The following is a 19630-nucleotide window of genomic DNA, read 5'->3' on the forward strand; positions in this document are numbered from 1 at the left end:
GCCCCTGCCCTTCGGGTGAGCACTCTGTGCGCACTGGATAAACCCCCAACGATGTAATAGCCTGCAAACCATACATGGAATGTAAACCGCACTAGGCAAGCCCCGTACGACAGGCTCAGACCCAGAAGGCATTGAGGGTGGATCGAATCCTCGTCGTCCGTGTGGACAACTCCCTTCACTGAATTTGTTATTGCTTTAATCAATTTTTATTAAATTAAGCAAAAGTGGTATGGCTACTATATAAATAGTGGCCAAAAACACCAACAAAATTTGGAAATTTAAGTACTAGAGGGCCATATTTAAGCAAACAATGTGCATTAATTCAGATTGAGTCAGAAACTTATGAACAATTTTATTTCATATTTCACCAATAAAATAAATCCTAGTAGCATAGCAATAAAGAGAAGGGAATGGCAAGTACTAGGCGTAATTAATTCGACTTAAGAAAGAAAAAGAATATGGCATATCTGAAGTCAAACGTACACATGACCGACCCACTACCATCTCCTTCGCGCCTTTGCTTAAAGCTTAATCCCTCTATATTTTTGTAATAACAACACTTTGATAGGTCAACTGTTACTGATAATTTGATCTCAAATGGCACGGTCACAGTTCACCGTTATTCTCGCGATCATCTCGTTCATCTCTCTGTTGATTCGTTACGGTTTCGTTTTCGGCTTCTCTGATGTTACTAACGGCAGCTCCGTTTTCCTCCCTTTGCCGGCCGGCGGCAGCCGTCACACAACCATGCTGCTGCCGCTCTTTCCTCCGAAAGACACGTCACGCCGTGCGGAAATCTCCCGTCGCCACCTCCAGAAAAGTCCCGCCAGCGCTCGCATGCCTCTTCATGATGATCTCCTCCTCAACGGGTTCGAATTCGTAGCTTTTGCTCAGAAATATTAAAATTCACTGTTACTAACTCTTTTGGCTGCTGATTCACATGCGTATTTTGCGTTTTCACTGTGGAATATATTTCTACACCTCTAGTTCAGACTAATTTCTTTATTAGTATATTTTATTTTGTTGAATGAATTCCAAGTAACTTGTGATGCAGATACTATACAACTCATATTTGGATTGGAACACCACCGCAGAAGTTCGCTCTTATTGTTGATACAGGGAGTACAGTTACCTATGTCCCTTGCTCTGAGTGTAAAAAGTGTGGCAACCATCAGGTTTGCTCATTTCTCAACTATCTCTTTGTCCTTTTTTCCCTCTTTTCTTTTTCTGGATAATATTGAAGGTTACATATTTATCTTAATTTTTCGGTTGTGTGTTTTGGTAGGTGTAAGGTCATAAACATTACTTTAAAATACTTTTTGTTTGGAAGGAAATCGCTTAGTAGGATACATTTATTTATAAGGATTAAGGAAAAGAGGACATGGATAGGTAAACAAGAACAAACCAATCTAAGTAGGATACAAATAGTTCTAACCCTCTCTTTGTTGATAAGCTGTACAAATCCATTGTATAGTTTCATGATGTTTTAAATGTGATTCTTGCTCAATTTGCCTTGTAGTCATAAAGGATCTCCTAATTGGAGAAAACATGAGCACTTAAGCAACTTCATGACTAGTAATTTTACTTTGAGTCAGCCTATTAATTTTGTGAGAAATGCTTAATATAGCACTTAGAATTGCTTGGCATTTGATTTCTGTCTTTTGATCGGTGGTACTCTGTATGTTGTCTTATTTAGGATCCTAAGTTTCAGCCGGAAATGTCAAGCACTTATCAATCTGTGAAATGCAATAAGGCTTGTCCCTGCGACCATAAGAGGCAGCAATGTATTTATGAGAGGCGGTATGCTGAGATGAGTGCAAGTTATGGGTTGCTTGGAGAGGACATCATATCTTTTGGAAATCTAAGTGAGCTTGCACCACAACGAGCTGTTTTTGGATGTGAAATTGCAGAAACTGGTGATCTTTACAGCCAACGTGCTGATGGTATAATGGGTTTGGGCCGAGGTGATCTTAGTATAGTTGATCAACTTGTTGAAAAACATGTAATTAGTGATTCTTTCTCCTTGTGCTATGGAGGGATGGATTTTGGTGGCGGGGCAATGGTTCTTGGTGGAGTAAAACCCCCTGCTGACATGGACTTTACCAAATCAGATTTTGGTCACAGGTATGTATTGGAAACAATTGTTTAGAGACACAGTGATGTTAGGTCTCCTCCTAGCAAATACACTTGATAAATCTTACGCATTTACTTTAGTCTCGGATGGCAACAGCCCGTACTACAATATTGACCTGAAGGAGATACATGTCGCTGGGAAGCCGCTGAACCTAAATCCACGGGTTTTTGGTGGAAAACATGGGACTATACTTGATAGTGGTACCACCTATGCTTACCTTCCAGAAGCAGCATTTGCAGCTTTCAAAAATGCTGTAAGATATAGTTTATCTACATATCTGCCAATGTTTCTGTCTGTTTGTTTGATTCGTTCTGCCTGAGAAAGTGACTAGTGGCGAATAGCACGCTATTGAGCAGAATGTCCTAGAAGAAATTAGATGTGAAAAGATATTCATTTGAAATGTGTTTTCTATATGTAACTCAATCTGTTAAATTTTCCTGCCATTCAAAGTTCTATTTACACCACTGATTGGTGAAACAAACCATCATGTCCTATTGTGACGTGGATCAAGTCTATAGTTGGAGATTCCTGTACATGAGCTGGACTGAAACTAAAACCTCTTGGTCAATAATAGTTTGAGAGCTAACACTTTGATAACTAGAACATGTTTTTGAAGAAAAGTGAGGATCCAGGTATCTTGTGATCCTACAACTCCGCATACCTGTGATGAGTTGGAGGCTATGTACTTTATCAAAAGAAAGGGAGGCTATGTATATGGCCTCTATCCCTTCTTTTGCTGTTAGTTTCTCTGCTATTAAAGGACCTAATTAGATTGGTTAATCACTTATAATAGTTGATTTTTCCTGTTTTAAACTTCTGAATTTGGTAATACACCACACAGCATTTTCTTCCAATGATGTTAGCAGGTAGTAATTATCGACATATACAGAATTCCTTGCAAGTTTCTGCATATCTTTGATGTTGTCTTTCATTGCTTTTGCTGCGTTATATTTAGCGAAGGAAAAGTGGAGTCACTGGTTGTGAATTTATACAGTATGTAACTTGTGGCTATTATCTTTAGATAAACTTAAGTATTTTCCTTTTTGGGATTAACCTCTTCAACTTTTCTTTTCAGGTAGTGAAAGAGCTTCATTCTCTAAAACAGATTGAAGGGCCAGATCCTAGTTTTAAAGATATCTGCTTTTCTGGTGCTGGAAGGTATTTATAAGGAGAGTTCCGAAATTAATTGGACGTCTATGATTTTCTTGTCTAAATTTGTTTTTTTCCTATTGTTGGTGTTACCCTTATTATTTAATATCTTATATATTCCAGCAACATATCAGAACTCTCAAAAAACTTTCCGCATGTCGATATGGTATTCAGCGATGGAAAGAAACTAACTCTCTCTCCTGAAAACTACTTGTTTCAGGTAGGCATTTTATTCTGTTTTAGTTCTTTCTTAACTATCTTGCCGACACTATTTTGGCGTCACATCTACCGGCTTCTTTTTCTTTTTAAGATTTAGTTGATTAATTTCCCCCTTCTTCATTGTAACTTGTATGCTATAAAGCACTTCAAAGTACGTGGTGCTTATTGCCTAGGAATTTTCCAGAATGGAAAGAATCCAGTTAGTCTTCTTGGAGGTATTTCTAACTACTTGGCAAAGTTCATCGTCCTAGCTCTTCGGTTCTGTAACATGTGTGCTTTTAATTGCAACAGGAATCGTTGTTCGCAACACTCTTGTTACTTATGATCGTGAAAATAAAAGAATTGGTTTTTGGAAAACTAATTGTTCTGAGTTATGGGACAGACTCAATTTATCCCCTCCACCTCCATCTCCACTTTCACCATCGGTCTCAAGCTTGGATAACACAAACCCCACTGCACACCTGTCTCCTTCATCAGCTCCTAGTGGACCCCCTGGGTACAACACACCTGGTATGAAGAGACAGCTTTTCTTCACATAGTATTTTTACTGTAAGGTTACTCTGCCCATTAGAATGCTGTCATAACCTGAACTAGTTTTACTTTTAGCATCTCTACTAGCTCTGTTTTCTAATAGATTAATACAATTTCCTTTTCAATTTTGCCTTCAATTTTGAACTATTATGGTTTGTGGTTTCTTTTATGAAAATGAGAATCAAAATTAGAATTGCATCATGCTGATTTTGATGTGTTGCTTTCTATTAGATCATTTTGGGCAATCAACATTCTGTCTCTTTCTTACGTCCAGGAATGCTGGTATTTGTGTAAATGCATAATTTATGTATTATATGTGCATAATTGTGTAAAATCTACGTATATGGCTAGAAAAAGTCAACAATTAATATTAGCCGGCTATTTGTGTAAAGATCCCTTTTTATAATCCTATTCAAGTTGACATCTGACCTTTCTCTGAAATTAGTCTTGTAATCATCTTGTTTCCCTGGTATTTAAAATTTTTAAGAAGCAACTGCCTGCATAAAATTTACTGATGTCACGGCATTCTCAGCCTTCTTGTAGTTTGAGAAAGATTTAGTTAAATTGGAAATTTATTATAATAACTTCAAGGAATACTGAGAAAATCTTTGGTCCCCTGTTTCCACTTTTAGTCCAACTCTCCGACTTTGACATCTGCCTTCTAATTTATCGAGTTTGCAGATTTACTCAGATCTATATTAGAACTATAACATTTAGATTTTGTTAATCCGCAACTCATGTGATGGGTGAGTTCCATTTCCAAAACAGTGTGTTCATCTTTTTGGGATATTTTAGTAGGCAACGGTACTTTTACAACATTAATGCTCCTTTTAAAATTTGTATTATTAAAAAAGGAGACTTGAAATATGAATATGTCGTGGGTTAGCTAGTTTTGTTTATTATTGGACTACATCTGTAAAGTTCGTTAAATTGTAGGTTTAATGTGTAAAGCTGAATAGTTAAGGGATCTAAAGTACAAATGTGGTATAATCAAGGGACCAAAAAGTTATTTCTAAGGACTACGACAACTGATGCCAATTGAACATGCATTGACCATATACCGACTATCTGAAAACCCATCCACTAAGTTATAGTAATCAATTGTCAAATTTCTAGAGAATTTTGTGACTGGACAACGACAAGCATGAGATATTTGTGGTAAGACCTTAAAGGAATGACAGAATCTCAAAAAATTTCCTGCCTAATATTTCCTGTTTGCATTGTTGAAACATAGCCCTGTTTTGTATTATTTCAATTTGATGTACCTCTTCAATGGTTTGCATAATCTCAAATGATTTGACTTTTATCTGCTGTAAAACTTTTCAAGATTTCAATTTAGTTTTGCAAGTATTAGTCACCTTTTTCTACTTCACTACATCTATTCTCACAAACTTGAGCTAGGCTTCGGTGCAGATATGATGGCTATTGAAATTAGATAATTCATTACAAAGACTTATGGTTGTGATCACATTCATCTTTTACGTCGACTTGCAGTGGAAATTAAAGTTGGGCTCATTACATTTTACTTGTCACTAAGTGTCAACTGCTCAGAGTTGAAGCCTCGCATTCCAGAACTTGCCCATTTCATTGCCCAAGAGTTGGATGTTAATGTCTCACAGGTAGTTTGGTTTTATTGTGATAATTTTGGCAAAAACTTTTTTTTTTTGTGAAGTAAACTTTTATTTAATCAAACAGCATTATGGAGCTGCCGATATTTTGACATAAGCTGAATATCTCAGATATTTTTTCTTTCTAAAGGGGTCTAGAACTGGGCTCTCTTCACAGTGCTGCTATAGGGTAGTCCAAATTAGAATGAGAAGTAAGAGCTTCTAATAGAAGTTTGTGGGGTTGGGGGTTTGGGGGGGGGGGGGTTGAATAGGTAAATTCTCTTTCTCTCAAGCGTTAAGAAGCAAGTTTTGACAACCTATGGCACAATAGCACAGAAAAGGGCTGTGCAGAACTAGTAGTTTGTGAAGTTAGTTTTCAGAAGACCTCTTTTATTAGTATGGTATAGCTTGGTTCTTCAATACTAGAGCCTCCGAAAGCTTACCTTATCTTATCGTGGTGCAATTTAACTATGAATGTCTAGTTTTGTTTATGTTACTCAACTAGTCTTGAGTTTTAACTTTGTTACAATTGATATGGCATTCATCTATGCCTTAATCTCAAGCAAAGTTTGGAAAACTGTACGAATCCTCTATAACCATCGGTTAGAGTAGTTATCAAAGATTGACTAACCTTCAGCAACTCAACTCTTTCACTGGATTGGACTGATTATGCTTTCAAGCAAGTGCAGTTAGCTTTCCTACACATGATAATGTCACTTACCTTGCAGGTTCGCTTAATGAACTTTTCAACGAAGGGAAATGATTCCCTCACTAAATGGGCCGTTTTTCCAGCAGGATCTGCAGACTATATGCTAAATGCCACTGCAATGGTGACTCAGCATTCTAGAATATGTATTGCTATCCTTTGAGTTGAAGAATGTTTATTTATTCATTGATATCTGTACGCAGGAAATAATAGGCAGGTTGGCTGAAGATCATCCCCATCTACAGCATTCCTTCGGAAGTTATAAATTGTTTGACTGGGTCACTGAACCTCCACCAAAAAGGTATACAAGCAATTACTGCTGCCTCTCTCACTAATTCATCCGATTGTCTTCCCCCTTACTGGTCTTTTTTCTCTTTTAGTGTTGTTTACCCTTCCTTTTCCATGTTAGTTCCATCTCCTTCTCCGGGAGATAAATATAACAACAACAACAACTACCCAGTAAAATCCCACAAAGTGGGGTCTGGGGAGGGTAATGTGTACGCAGACTTTACCTCTACCCCGATAGGGCAGAGAGGCTGTTTCCGATAGACCCTCGGCTCAGAAAGACGGAAATAAAAAACAAGAAACGACAATTCATTAGTAACTCCTGTAGAAACCGTAATAGTAACAGAAGCATAACAACCAAAAGATGAATGACATGCAATAACAGTAACCAGAATCTAAGGTCCGGGGCTAAGATAAACAACAAGGATAGTGTGGATTCAACATAAACTGCAAGCCATCTAAGATCAACCCTAATCCACCCCGCCTCACCCCCGGTATGAAGTAAGGAAAGCTCTACTACCCCCAGGAGATAAATATGAAGTGGTGAAATTGACTTGCTAAATTGTCACAGTTTTCCTACAATTTTCGGTTAAAGCTTGCTTGTGCAGGTTAAGATGATTTTGTGTGCTTGGGTATCTGCATTCTTGTTTATCCTCTTTTCTCTACAAACATTAAAGTAACTCGGAAGAGATTGTCTGAAATTTTCATTAAAAATATTGCTAGACTATTACCATGTAAATTCGGCCAGACAGAAAACAAGATTGTCCAGTACTTCTCTACGTTGTAACATTAAACTATTTCTATGGAACTTATATAATAGACATTTACTCTATTAGTGTGACGCTAGGCTGATAGGATTTAGTCTTAGACTGCTAGTGGTCAATGTTGTGTTTACACTACTCTTCCGTTTTCATAGTGTCGGGCCTTATTTACTGGTTATTAGTTTTGTTTTCCATCTATTTACTGGTTCTTGTGATGTTATTATTTCTATGGTTTTTTGTTGATGCTGCTGATATATTGTCTCTTTTCGTCTTTTTGAGGCGAGGGTTTACCGAAAACAGCCTTTCTATCCCTTCGGGGTAGAGGTAAGGTCTGCGTACACACTACCTTCCTGTACCCCATTTGTGGGATTTTACTGGGTCGTTGTTGTTGTTGTTGTTATATAATAGACATGAAGGCATAAAAGAGGTCATGCTATCTTAATTGATTCTAGTATTTTATGAGAAGTATACTTTTTCAGCCACAACGATGACTGGTTATCAGATTTGACTGAAATTGAATACTTGGAGGATTGATTTAGCTTGATTTCTAAGAAGAAATATGTTAACGTGTATTCCTAGTTCCAGTTGACCAGTTCTAGTTTTAGTAAAATGGTCAATACGAAGTTGAATAAAAGGTTAGGCCATAGTTTAAATTGTGAATTTCAGATATTAGGGACTCTAATAGGATGTATGCTTTGAGCTGTATTATAAAAATTGTGTAAAGAAATTGGACAGCATCTTTTGAGGCCCATATTGAAAACCACTAATTTTAACTAATTTCAAATGGAGTGATTACCTGTTGAGTAGGAGCGGCAAACGGACGGGTTGGTTCGGATATGGTTCGGGTCGAAAGCGAGTAATGAAAAAAACAGATCAATTATCCGGCCTGAACCATATTTAATACGGTTAAAAAACGGGTTAACCGGCGGATAATATGAGTTACCCATATTATCCATGACTTCTTGCATATGATCACTTTTGGGAGAATTCTTAGTCTCCCTAGCTTGAGGAACCCCAAATTTGAGGCTTTACAAATGTAAAATTTAGACTCATTGGTCATCCATTGATTACTCATTGGTTATCCATTTTCTAAATGGATAATATGGTTCTTATCCATATTTGACCCGTTTTTAAAAAGTTCATTATCCAACCCATTTTTTAGTGGATAATATGGGTGGTTAACTGTTTTCTTTGAACCATTTTGCCACCCCTACTGTTGAGGATGTGGCACTTTGTTTTATTTCTCCTCCTTTATGTTTTCATTTTCCCTAAAGAGTGTGTCTCTCATATAACATTGTTTTTGTTAAGTGCTGCTTGTGTTATTATTGCAAGAACAGTGAAATTAGTGATAATATTGCATTAAAATCTAGATTTATTGGAATCACAAAACTAGGTGCAAAGCAGGGGTGTCCTTTTACATTGTCCGTGAATATTTTGGTGAGAATTACAGTGTATCTTTTAACTGGCCTATGTATCTGTTAACATGGGCATACCTATTCAATAAATTGTCACTATCTATAGAACATTACTCACCCCATGCGTAGACTGCCTATGCATACCTTAACTCGCTCGCAGAAAACAGTAGCAGCACATGTTGACAGAATTATACAGGTAAAGCAGATAATGCCTGAGCAACATCTTGCGCTTGTCACTGCTTTATGTCAGTTCTCTGTGTTATGCATGCTTTTCTTCTTAAAAATATTCTTATATACGTTGTCGTTGTGGGTCCCACCTTTGTCATATCTCATAAACGAGCATCAACGGTTTTTCTTATGCTTGTAATCGCTTCTGGGATTTAGATTGGTTTGGGGGCTTTTTTTTTTTTTTTGGTGATTTGACATGGTTCTAATGTTTTAGGAAGCTTTGGCCGGGAAATTACTTGGTTCTAGTGGTTGCGTTAGTTGTTTTGGTAGTTGGATTATCAGCTCCAGTTGGATGGTTAATATGGAGGCGGAGGCAAGAACCCACTCTTCCATATGGACCAGTTGGAAGAGTTGAAACTGTTACTCATGATCAAGAACTGCAGCCGCTAAAATGAAATGAATTACTTGCCTCGGATGGTTCATCATGCTAATAAGGAATTTTTGAAGTGGAAGTGCCGATCTTTCAACCTTAGTTTACATGTCGACAAAAATGGTCAAATGTGAAGAATTATACCTGGTCAGATGTCAGTGTTCCATCGGGAATAGATGTATTCTTGTTAAAGAAAAGAAAAGGAACTGTTGCTTTCGAGTAATATCACTTCCATATGTTAATGTTTTAGATTTTTATTTTAGATGACACGAAATAGGTTGCCATTGCTGTTGTACTCTCTCATTCTGTGTGCTTCCACTCCATTCTTCAGCTTGTTGAGGATACTCTTCTTCTCTCTCTACTTGAGGCTCACTCTAATGGCGCTCTCTCTCTCTCTCCTCCCTCTCCCTCCCTCCCTCTCTCTCCCTCCCTCCCTTTCTCTCCCCCTCTCCCTCCCTCCCCCTCTCTCTCCCTCCCTCCCTCCCTCTTAGTGTGCGCTGAGTATGTTCTTCCTCTCTCTACTTCAGGCTCACTCTAATCACGCGCACACACAGACACTCTCTCCGCTCTAGGCCTATTCATCAAACTTGCCCGAAATGCAGCGTAAGTCCAACTTTCAGATTTTAATGTGCAAAGCAGCCAAGTACAAATAACTTGAGAAGTGAAAACGCAAAAATTCCACCAAAGTCGTTAAGCATATCGACCCTTACACGTTGCTAACACCCCATTTATAATACAGTAGTAGCAGTAACAATATATATAGCTAAGCAAAGTGAAGACGCTGTCGTCGTTTGGACGTGTCATGTATGCACGGAATATGGATGTAGCTCAATTTGTAAACTCTCGGATGTGTACACTACTTTGTTATGGAAAGCTACAAAGTTTGTAATGCAAAATTCAGCTGACAAGGCATTATGCAACTCATACGGGTCAGTGTTTACCTCGAAAAATGTGAGTACAATTAAAGATAATTTGTGGTTTTAAAGATACGTGATATATTCTAATACTAGTGATTATATGAGTAATATTGAGCTTAAGTAAGAAGAAATAATGAACCAAATCAATGTTATCAGAACAGTAGGGGCCTCAAGCTCGTCTATCAGGGACCTCGAGGTCAGCTAAGACCAATAAAATATGAACAATAAAGTAAAGACAGTAAAACTGAAGAACAATTGCTAAGCACGTTAAACAAGAGAAGAATAAGAATGTTCTATTGCAGCGAATGATCTGTTCTTTACAAAATGATTGGGGTCCCCTTTTATATTGGAGGAGAAAACCCCAATATAGTACCTTGCTCATAAAGATAAAGAATTCTATTGGTACAGGTGTATAACGGCCTATTACGGACCTGTACAATTTCGTACAACCCTTATCCTATAATTAATGCCCAAATCCACATGTCCCTGAGAAATTCCCGTTCTTTCTTGATTGACTTCGAGACAATGCTGCCCTCGATGCAGTCCGTGCCAGGCATTCGATCAGCTTCCTCGAGGTAGGTGTCCCTTAGCCGGATACGACACCCACTCCGAGTCTCCCGGACTCGGGCCTATAGCCTGATTTAAGACTTCAAAATCGTATTCCTCGATTTTGACCGTATACAGATAGTCCCTGCGTTTCTTAGAATAAGATGATAAGAAACGATTCTGACCTCGATTTTCCCGAGCCTCTCGCGATGACGTCATGCTCGTGACGTAGGCGCCTGAAGTGATCGAAACGTAATGTCGGTCCATTTCCCAAAAACATTGAATGCGCCGCCGGTCCATCTCCCCAAAAGCAGTGAATGTATGCCAGCATTGGTCGGCCACTTGTGCCACCGAACCGTCACTGGCCTTCTATAAATAGGCGCTACTTGGCTGAACAAAGACTACACACACTTCTTCTTCATCAACTATTAGCCCTTTCCCTTTTGTATCTCTTTCTCTGATCACTTATTTTTATGGTTCAAACCTGTGACCACAAGGTCATATGGCAGCAACTTTACCAGTTATGTCATGGCTCCCTTTTTCAAAACTTTTTCCCACTAAGTGGGATTACACTGAGTTGTTGTTATTGTTGGTATTGTTGGCTCGAAACAACGAGAGAAGGGCACCGAATTCTTCCCGTATCGGAAGATATGCGAACTTTACACTGCTGCTCATCTCTCTTAACTTCAACCTAGTGTGGCGCTTCATTCCTTTTGCTTTCCATGGAATGAGGTGGAACTATCATCTACTAACTTTTGCATTCCACACCGGTACAATGTCTCAAGAAGTGGCTTCACAATAGTTGTGCTGACAAGACCCATACTCGCCAAGTTTTTCACCAGGCCACAATTCTCTCAAAAGATCGAGATGGAGTCCCCGAGGAGGAGGTTCTCGAAGATGTCGCTTTCGAGGATATGCCCCCAAAAGTATATTAGGTTCTTGGCTTTTATTTTTGCTCCTTTGTTTCTGTGTAAGGGTCCCTTGTGGGCTTTGTAAACATCTTTTCTTAATATAAGAATTTCTCAATTTTATCTTCGATTTGTGTTGAATTCCATTCTGCCTTCGTTTGTGGAAAACCCGAGTGTATAACTCTAACAATTAGTTCGAATACTGGACCCGGAACATAATAAACCCTTAGGTTTTTAACCGACTGATATAATACCCCTTAAGGTTCTTTATTAATCCTCGAACTAGGCTTAGATTGATTTGATGCGGGCTCGGGCCACCGGGACTCCTGAGTCCGAGTATAGTGATAGCAAGGTATTGAATTTGAAATAAAGTTAGCTCTTTTAGGCTTCGTAGATAGTCCCCGAGTGAGAATGTCACGACCAGGACTTCCCACCCTCGGGAGTCGGGATGACGCCTACTAATGAGAGCTAGGCAAGCCAATCCTTAGCTACTTACTTCATTATCACATTACTTCTTTTTAACAAATATAAGGCAATAACTTGAAAACAGCGAAACTTTAAATAATTAAGCGGAAGATAACAATTCTTATATCTGAACATGAATATCTAATACAACTGTTTGAGTCTCGACTACCCAGAACTGGTGTCACAGTTTCATAGACGGTCTAAGAATACTACACATAAAGGTCTGAAAGAAATAAATTCAACACTGTCTCTGAAAATGCATGAAAGAAACAGGAAAGTAGACGAAAAGAGACGCCAGGGCCTGCGAACGCCTGCAGGGCTACCTCGGGTCGCTTGATGAATAAGATCCAGCAATCTCACTACGGTCCGAAATCTACAACACTGGGCTCTGCACAAAAGAGTGCAGAGTGTAGTATCAGCACAACTTGTTGACATCCAACTTTGTCCATCCTTTCTTCCAGTTAATTCCCCGAGCTTCTAAGTTACTAATAAACTTAACACCTTATTTTTACTACTTTTATTACGATTATTACTATTACTATCATTAGTATTAATATTAGTATTAGTTGTAGTATTTTTATTAGCATTAGTATTTCTTTTAGTATTGCTGTTATTATTATATTATAATTACTAGTTTTACTGCTATCACAATCATCATCATCATCATCATCATCATCATTATTATTATTATTATTATTATTATTATTATTATTATTATTATTATTATTATTATTATTATTTATATATTTTTATTTTGTGTTTGTTGTTATTAATAATATTACCGTGACTAATATTTTTTGTTACTTTAATATTTATTAATATCTACTTAATATTAATTTTCTCATACATATACAGTGTATAAATTTAAATCTCAATACAACGAAGTTCAAAAGAAATAATTTGAAGATTGGAAAAAGACCAATTAAATTTAGCCTATTGAAGGCCCAACTTCATTCTTTCATTTCCACACAATAACCCATTTCTATGGCCCAATTCGTCCACCCAGTAGCCCAACCTAAGAAGCCTCTTAAATTCCCTAAATGACGTCGTTTTGGCGTCTCACCCTATCAGATTGTGCTTAATCCTAATTTATGTACGAACAACCATTTCTTGTCTTCTTCCCTCTGCTTCCTCAGAGACATGTCACTCTATTTTGGTGAAAATTTTCCTCCTCTTTGCATCTTAGCACTTCAGATGTTTTGCCCCATAAATCATCAACGTATCTTTAATGATTCGTTCAACACATACAGCCAAAATTCCTTTCCAGAAAATCTGATTTCGCTGCATAGGAAATCAACATCAAGGATTTGATTTGCTTTTTCAAACGGCTCTTTGACTCGATTTTGAAATCCCAACTCGAAATCCCGCCCAAACTCTATTCCAGAAAACCCTAAGTTTACACCTATAAATACCAGATTTGGTGAAGATTTTCGGCACCTTTCGCTGGCCGCTTTAAACCCTTTTTACTCGCCGTTTTTATACTCTTGTCCTGGCTATTCTTCTCTCATATTTTTAGTCGTTAGAATCACACTTTAAGGATTCGTTTCGTTCTGCCTCTATTTGTTTCATTTAACCATAACAGAGGCGTTGCTGTGTTTGTTTCGGATTTCGAACGGTTATTCGAGGTCGCGGAGTAGAGGCCGAAAATAGTAGACCATGACGCGACCCCGTTCACTGCGCACAAAAAGAAAATTTGGAGTCTTAATGCGAGACTCCCCATACCCGAGCATGGAGTGATCACATGGCGTCTTCCTTAGAGTGCACCGGATAGCGAGAAAACAAGCAAAGCGCTTGGGGATGCCGATGGCGTCCTTCTTCTTTCTTTTCCCGNCAAAATCGCCTCAAAGCTCTCAAAGCTCGCTCAAAAAATGGGGGAAAATAATACCTAGCTCGCGGAGGAAAATATTTAATTATCAGCCCAGCACTTTCGCTTATGCGGTCCCCATCCCGCTTCTGCGGGATCGCTTCCGCGCTATTCCTTCCGCTTCTGCGGAAATCCCACTCTCGAACCAAACCGCTTCTGCGGTCACAACATCGCATAAGCGATTCCGCTTTTGCGGCTACGCCAACGCTTCTGCGGAACCAGGCGCCCAGGCCTCTTCACCGCTTCTGCGGTCAACCCATTGCTTAAGCGGGTCCGCTTCTGCGGTCCAAGACTCGCAGAAGCGAGAATACCAGATATCAGCAACATTTGAAGTCTCCAAGTCCAAATTTCATCCCGCTAGCCATCCGAAATCACCCCGAGGCCCCCGGGACCTCAGCCAAAGGCACCAACATATCCCAATACATCATACGAACTTGCTCCAATCATCAAAACACACCTAACAACACTAAAATCATCAATTCACATCGGATTCAAGCCTAAGTTCTTTAAGAACTTCCGAAATGCACTTTCGATCAAAAACCCGACCAAACGATGTCCGAATGACCTGAAAATTTGCACACATATCCCAAATCACTTAACGAAGCTACAGCAACTCTCGGAATTCCATTCCGACCCCCGGATCAATTTCTCACCCATCCACCGAAATTCGCCAAAATACTAACCTCGCCAATTCAAGCCTAATTCTACACCGGGCCTCCAAAATCAATTCCGATCGCACTCCCAAGTCAGAATCGTCCCCCGAAGCTAACCGAATCACCGGAAATCACATCCGAGCCTTCTATCTCATAAGTCAATGTCCAGTTGACCTTTCCAACTTAAGCCTTCCTTAAAGAGACTAAGTGTCTCATTTCCTATCCAAACCAATTCAATTCAACTATAACTCACTCGTTGCTGATAATGAAACATGAAGAAGCAGTAAATGGGGGAAACGGGGCTGTAATACATGAGATGACGGGTCGGGTCGTCACATCCTCCCCAACTTAAACCAACGCTCGTCCTCGAGCGTACCCAGAGTTGTCCTAGAAGCTAACCAACAGCTGAATAACTTTACCAAGCATATACCCGGGGTGATCTCACGTCACCCTATCTCATATAGGTCCGACAACATAATATAGCCGAAATCTCACAGTCCATTTAAACCATAAACCATAGAACCACATTGCACTTTCCGAAATCATACACAATATCAGAACCTCACATCTATACCCAGAATAAACCCGAACCAGCTGTAATAACCCATACTTGCAACCTCAGGTGAAATCATATGATATATCACATAATCCAAACACTCGAAACGATAGCCTCTATTTACAGCAGTTGCCCATAATAACCAAATACCGATAGAAAACCTTTTATTAGCTAAAGTCTTATTCCAACACTTCCATATACTGCCAACAACAAATGAAACACGCGATAAACCGTAACCATTCCTCAGATCGACCATTCATGAAGCCACTTCCCTTTGACTAATATCACAACAGATTTCCGGGCCATACCTTGATATTATCTCTCTAACAAGCTGCAATCAATTCTGTTCGTATTCATTAATGACCCCCAACGATCACCTCGGGTCCAACACACCACTCTGGTGATATGACACCTCAACACCGGCCTAAGCCACAACTCGCATAATACACGCACCAATAAGAGACGGTCTGAACATACTCAAATAATGAAAATGACTCAAACGAAAGAGCTGTACCTCAAGCTCATCAATACCATTACAACACAAGGCTGAGACCCCGTCTCACATCATAGAATAGAACATATGAATCTACCCCGAAAGGTCATAACTTCACGCAACCTCACTATAACGCGCGATCCTAACCAAACACTGTTACACATGAAGCAACTCAAGTCACTATGCCCAAAATCGACAGCCACGCACAATTTGATGTCTGGAGCCAAAACAATTCATTACATTCACGGTGAAACAAATAACATACGGCACGCAACCCGATAGGTCATAGCCAACACTCCATTACTCTACCTGCTCGACTTTCACTATGAATCCCCAATAGAACCGCACCACATGTGCCTATAACCAACAAATCATGACATCTCACAGCACAGAAAAGCAACTCATAGATCTCCCCAGATCACTAGCAAGTTCAATAACGATCAAATCAACCTCTCCCTCAACAATACAACTCAGGACCAACCAAGCTAACTCAAGCTAAATACTTAACCCCATCGGCCTGCCAACGAATTCAATACCAAGAAGCCTGAAGCTGCTCCTTCCACTACTATAACTCCTGCCGGAGCCGTACGATGCGGTGCCCGACACCAAGTAAATACCGAAATCCGCCATCTCACCCGGCGACATGCCCGACCACAAAAACGCATCCGAAAAGTCACTCAATACCGGAACTGAATCAATGGTAGAAACCTCTGCACTGACATCCATCACGAATGCCCCATTAAGAAAAGCAATCCTTCTCAGCCGTCCGCTGCATCTTTTCAAATATATACCACTCTGCAAGAACATAATCCAATGCACCTTGCCGCTCAACCCGTGGCATTTCCGGCCTAGCCCGTAGCACAATAGTCTAGAATAACCCAACACTGAGACAACCAGCCTACAATCCAATATCATATCCAAAATTTGGCATACCAAGAAAAGAAAGATCCACTCGGACCTCTAATTCCCAATAACTGCTAGACGGTGCCGATACACACGATTTACAACAACTGCATAGCCTGAACACGAGAACTCCTAGTCTCCAACTCCATATAACACACAAATCACTATACCTGATCCCAAATTGCGCCGTACGAATACATATCACACCTCAAGTACCCAATCATCCCACGAAAGGTATTCTAAAGTTTCCCTGTGCCATCAAACAAACTCAGATATCAACAGTCGATCCCAAATGCCACAATACTACCGAAGTATTATCAGTTTACATCACATTGCCCTTTTACTGGAACATATACCCCCGTCGAATCACTATGGTTGGCAATACCATTTTCCTTAATCATTTGAAGATCGATTCTTTAATCACCTGCAGCTGCCCGTGCTGCTTAAGAATTTAATGACTTTCCATTATGAACAGAACCGAAACCTCGAACACGCAAATCTCAATTCTCTACAACATACCGCGTATACCATAACACACTAGGATAACATGAGAACTCCACCTCCCTTTTTTCCTAACCGCAAACATCTATGTATTCCTCTAGTCAAGAACTCTCCATCAATCCCATCTAGAAGAGAAATCACTACACCTTCCATGCTTCGCATGCCCATAGGCAATATATACGTCTCTAAACCACGGTAAAACTCATCAAGAACTCTCTCTCCCAATTCCATTGCACAAGCTAAACTGCCAGGACTGAATCCTTCTACCCGAACCAAGCTAAGCAAGCTGTCAGAACTCAAGAGCCTTGCTGCACAACACCGGTAAAAGCTTATTACCTCGAACACATACGAAGAATTAATCATATCTTTACCATACCGATTCGGTCTACTATCAAGATATTCCATCTATCTAATTTCCCTTTTGATTCATCATCCACTTGATATTTCTCCCTCGTTGTAGCATCACAATGCCTCAATCCAAGCTTACCACACGAGACTCGAACATAAGACCACACTATCTAAGACCCATAGGCCACTGAATAATCTCTCAATTGTTTCCCAGAAATACCACACTCCCGAATGCTTTTTACTCTGAAGAACTTTCTACGAGTCTAAATTCGCTTCCTTTACTTTCCAGGTACCGACACATAGGATCCCATGATCAACATCAAAGTACCACAAGTCTTGACATTTTCTATTGAAACACTGTCTTTAGTCACATGCACCACCTCAAAACACCTGAGTGTTACATGTAGATTCTTGAACACAATAAAACCATTCTCGAGAGTCATTCACTCGTATTCAACTGCAAATTACCTGACTTAACGAACAGAACCACTCGTGCCTTATTAGCGCTCTGACACCGTAGGTTATGATCTCATTCCAATAGAATCAAACATCTTCCTTCCCTATACACTGAGCATTCTTTATCAACAACAGCTCAAGACATCCTATTACTTTTCTCACATCTACGACGCTCCATATAACCTTTGTCAAAATTTTGCTTCACTCGTGCCATCCTCGGCTCAATTTCTGCAACCAGGACTGATCCGCCAGCATACCTCGAAACAGAACTAACATAGCACATAACCGTGCAATCAGCTAATCAACAGCAACCTCCCCAACTTGGCTCGAAGCCATATATCAAGACATACTTAACAACTCATAACACCTTTACTCTAATGAGGCCACAATGTCATGGTGAGATTAAACTCAAATCATCTACAAGTTTGTGAAAACACAGATCATCTAGTACTTAAATCCTCTACAACCCTTGCATTTATCCCCACATCAATTGAGTTCACTCTCTTAAGCGACCCGAATTTTTAAATTTCAACATATACCCTTCAATTACATATGAGATCTTCTAACATACACGTAAGGACCATACCACTCAAGAACACTCCGCAGGAGATGACCCCTGCTTCGCCTCAATTTAGTACTTCAGCATACCTTTCACCATCATATACGTTACTCAGTCATTAGTCTTCCTGAGTCTGAACTCATACCGTCACACGTATTGTACTTTACTTTCCAACTAGGAGATACGAAGATATTCTTCACGCGCCCATAATTCGGGCTACACATCAATCCACAATAGGAGTCGAATCACTTAACAGTTCATCTATTATCCTACAGACTTCTTCTTCACTACCAAGTCATATAGACACATCTCACCGTACTAACATACTCATCACATGGATATCCCACCGCCATTCCGGCTAATAGGGATAATACCGAACATATACGTTCAAAACACTCGCTCACACAATCACCACCTCGGTGCTCAAGCCATAGGCAAGGATCCGGCCTCAAGTCCTCCAGACTGGCCCAACATACTCACGAAGATTACATCTCGCCCCTCGATCGGGGAATCACAAACCATCAAGGCACATATAATACTGAGCGCTCACGTGCGCATACAGACGTGTGGAAGGAATTTCAAGAGTTATATCTCAAGCTGAATCAAGTACGCACGATAAGAATTCCAAGAATGGGAAGTTTTCCAAAAGGTCCTGCAGCCTCTCGAGGATAAATACAGACGTCTCCGTACCGATCCGCGAGACTCTACTAAACCTGCTCATGACTCGTGAGACCTAGTAACTTGGCTCTGATACCAACTTGACACGACCCAATTCCCATACCCGGTCGTGATGGCGCCTCTCGTGAAGACAAGGCCAGCCAACTTACCCAAATCATTTCTTTAACAGTTACTAAACATAAGTGAATAGAATAATACAACTTAACGGCCATAATAATCAGTATTTTCAACCCCACATAACCCGACCGGGGTGTCACAAGTCACGAGCATCTAAGAAGTAGGAACACACTACAGGGTCATATATATATAAAATGAAATCTGGAATCCAAAAGATGAAGTCAGGTGCCGCGAACGCTGGCGGTCACCTTGCTCAGCTAC

The 19630-nt window shown here is 39.8% G+C and overlaps 1 protein-coding gene across 1 annotated transcript; it reads left to right on the forward strand.

Moving 5' to 3' along the window:
- Positions 1-447: 447 nt before the first annotated feature.
- Positions 448-9766, forward strand: LOC109206419 (aspartic proteinase-like protein 2). The gene is made up of 12 exons (XM_019369237.1): positions 448-869; positions 1055-1175; positions 1697-2124; positions 2231-2387; positions 3210-3292; positions 3407-3503; positions 3645-3717; positions 3794-4012; positions 5528-5652; positions 6369-6470; positions 6550-6647; positions 9250-9766. Exons 1-12 carry the CDS (start codon positions 598-600, stop codon positions 9428-9430), a joined length of 1956 nt encoding a protein of 651 aa, XP_019224782.1. The 5' UTR covers positions 448-597; the 3' UTR covers positions 9431-9766.
- The last annotated feature ends 9864 nt before the right edge of the window (positions 9767-19630 follow it).

The sequence above is a fragment of the Nicotiana attenuata genome, unplaced genomic scaffold (genome assembly GCF_001879085.1).
Source record: "Nicotiana attenuata strain UT unplaced genomic scaffold, NIATTr2, whole genome shotgun sequence".
Taxonomy (NCBI): domain Eukaryota; kingdom Viridiplantae; phylum Streptophyta; class Magnoliopsida; order Solanales; family Solanaceae; genus Nicotiana; species Nicotiana attenuata.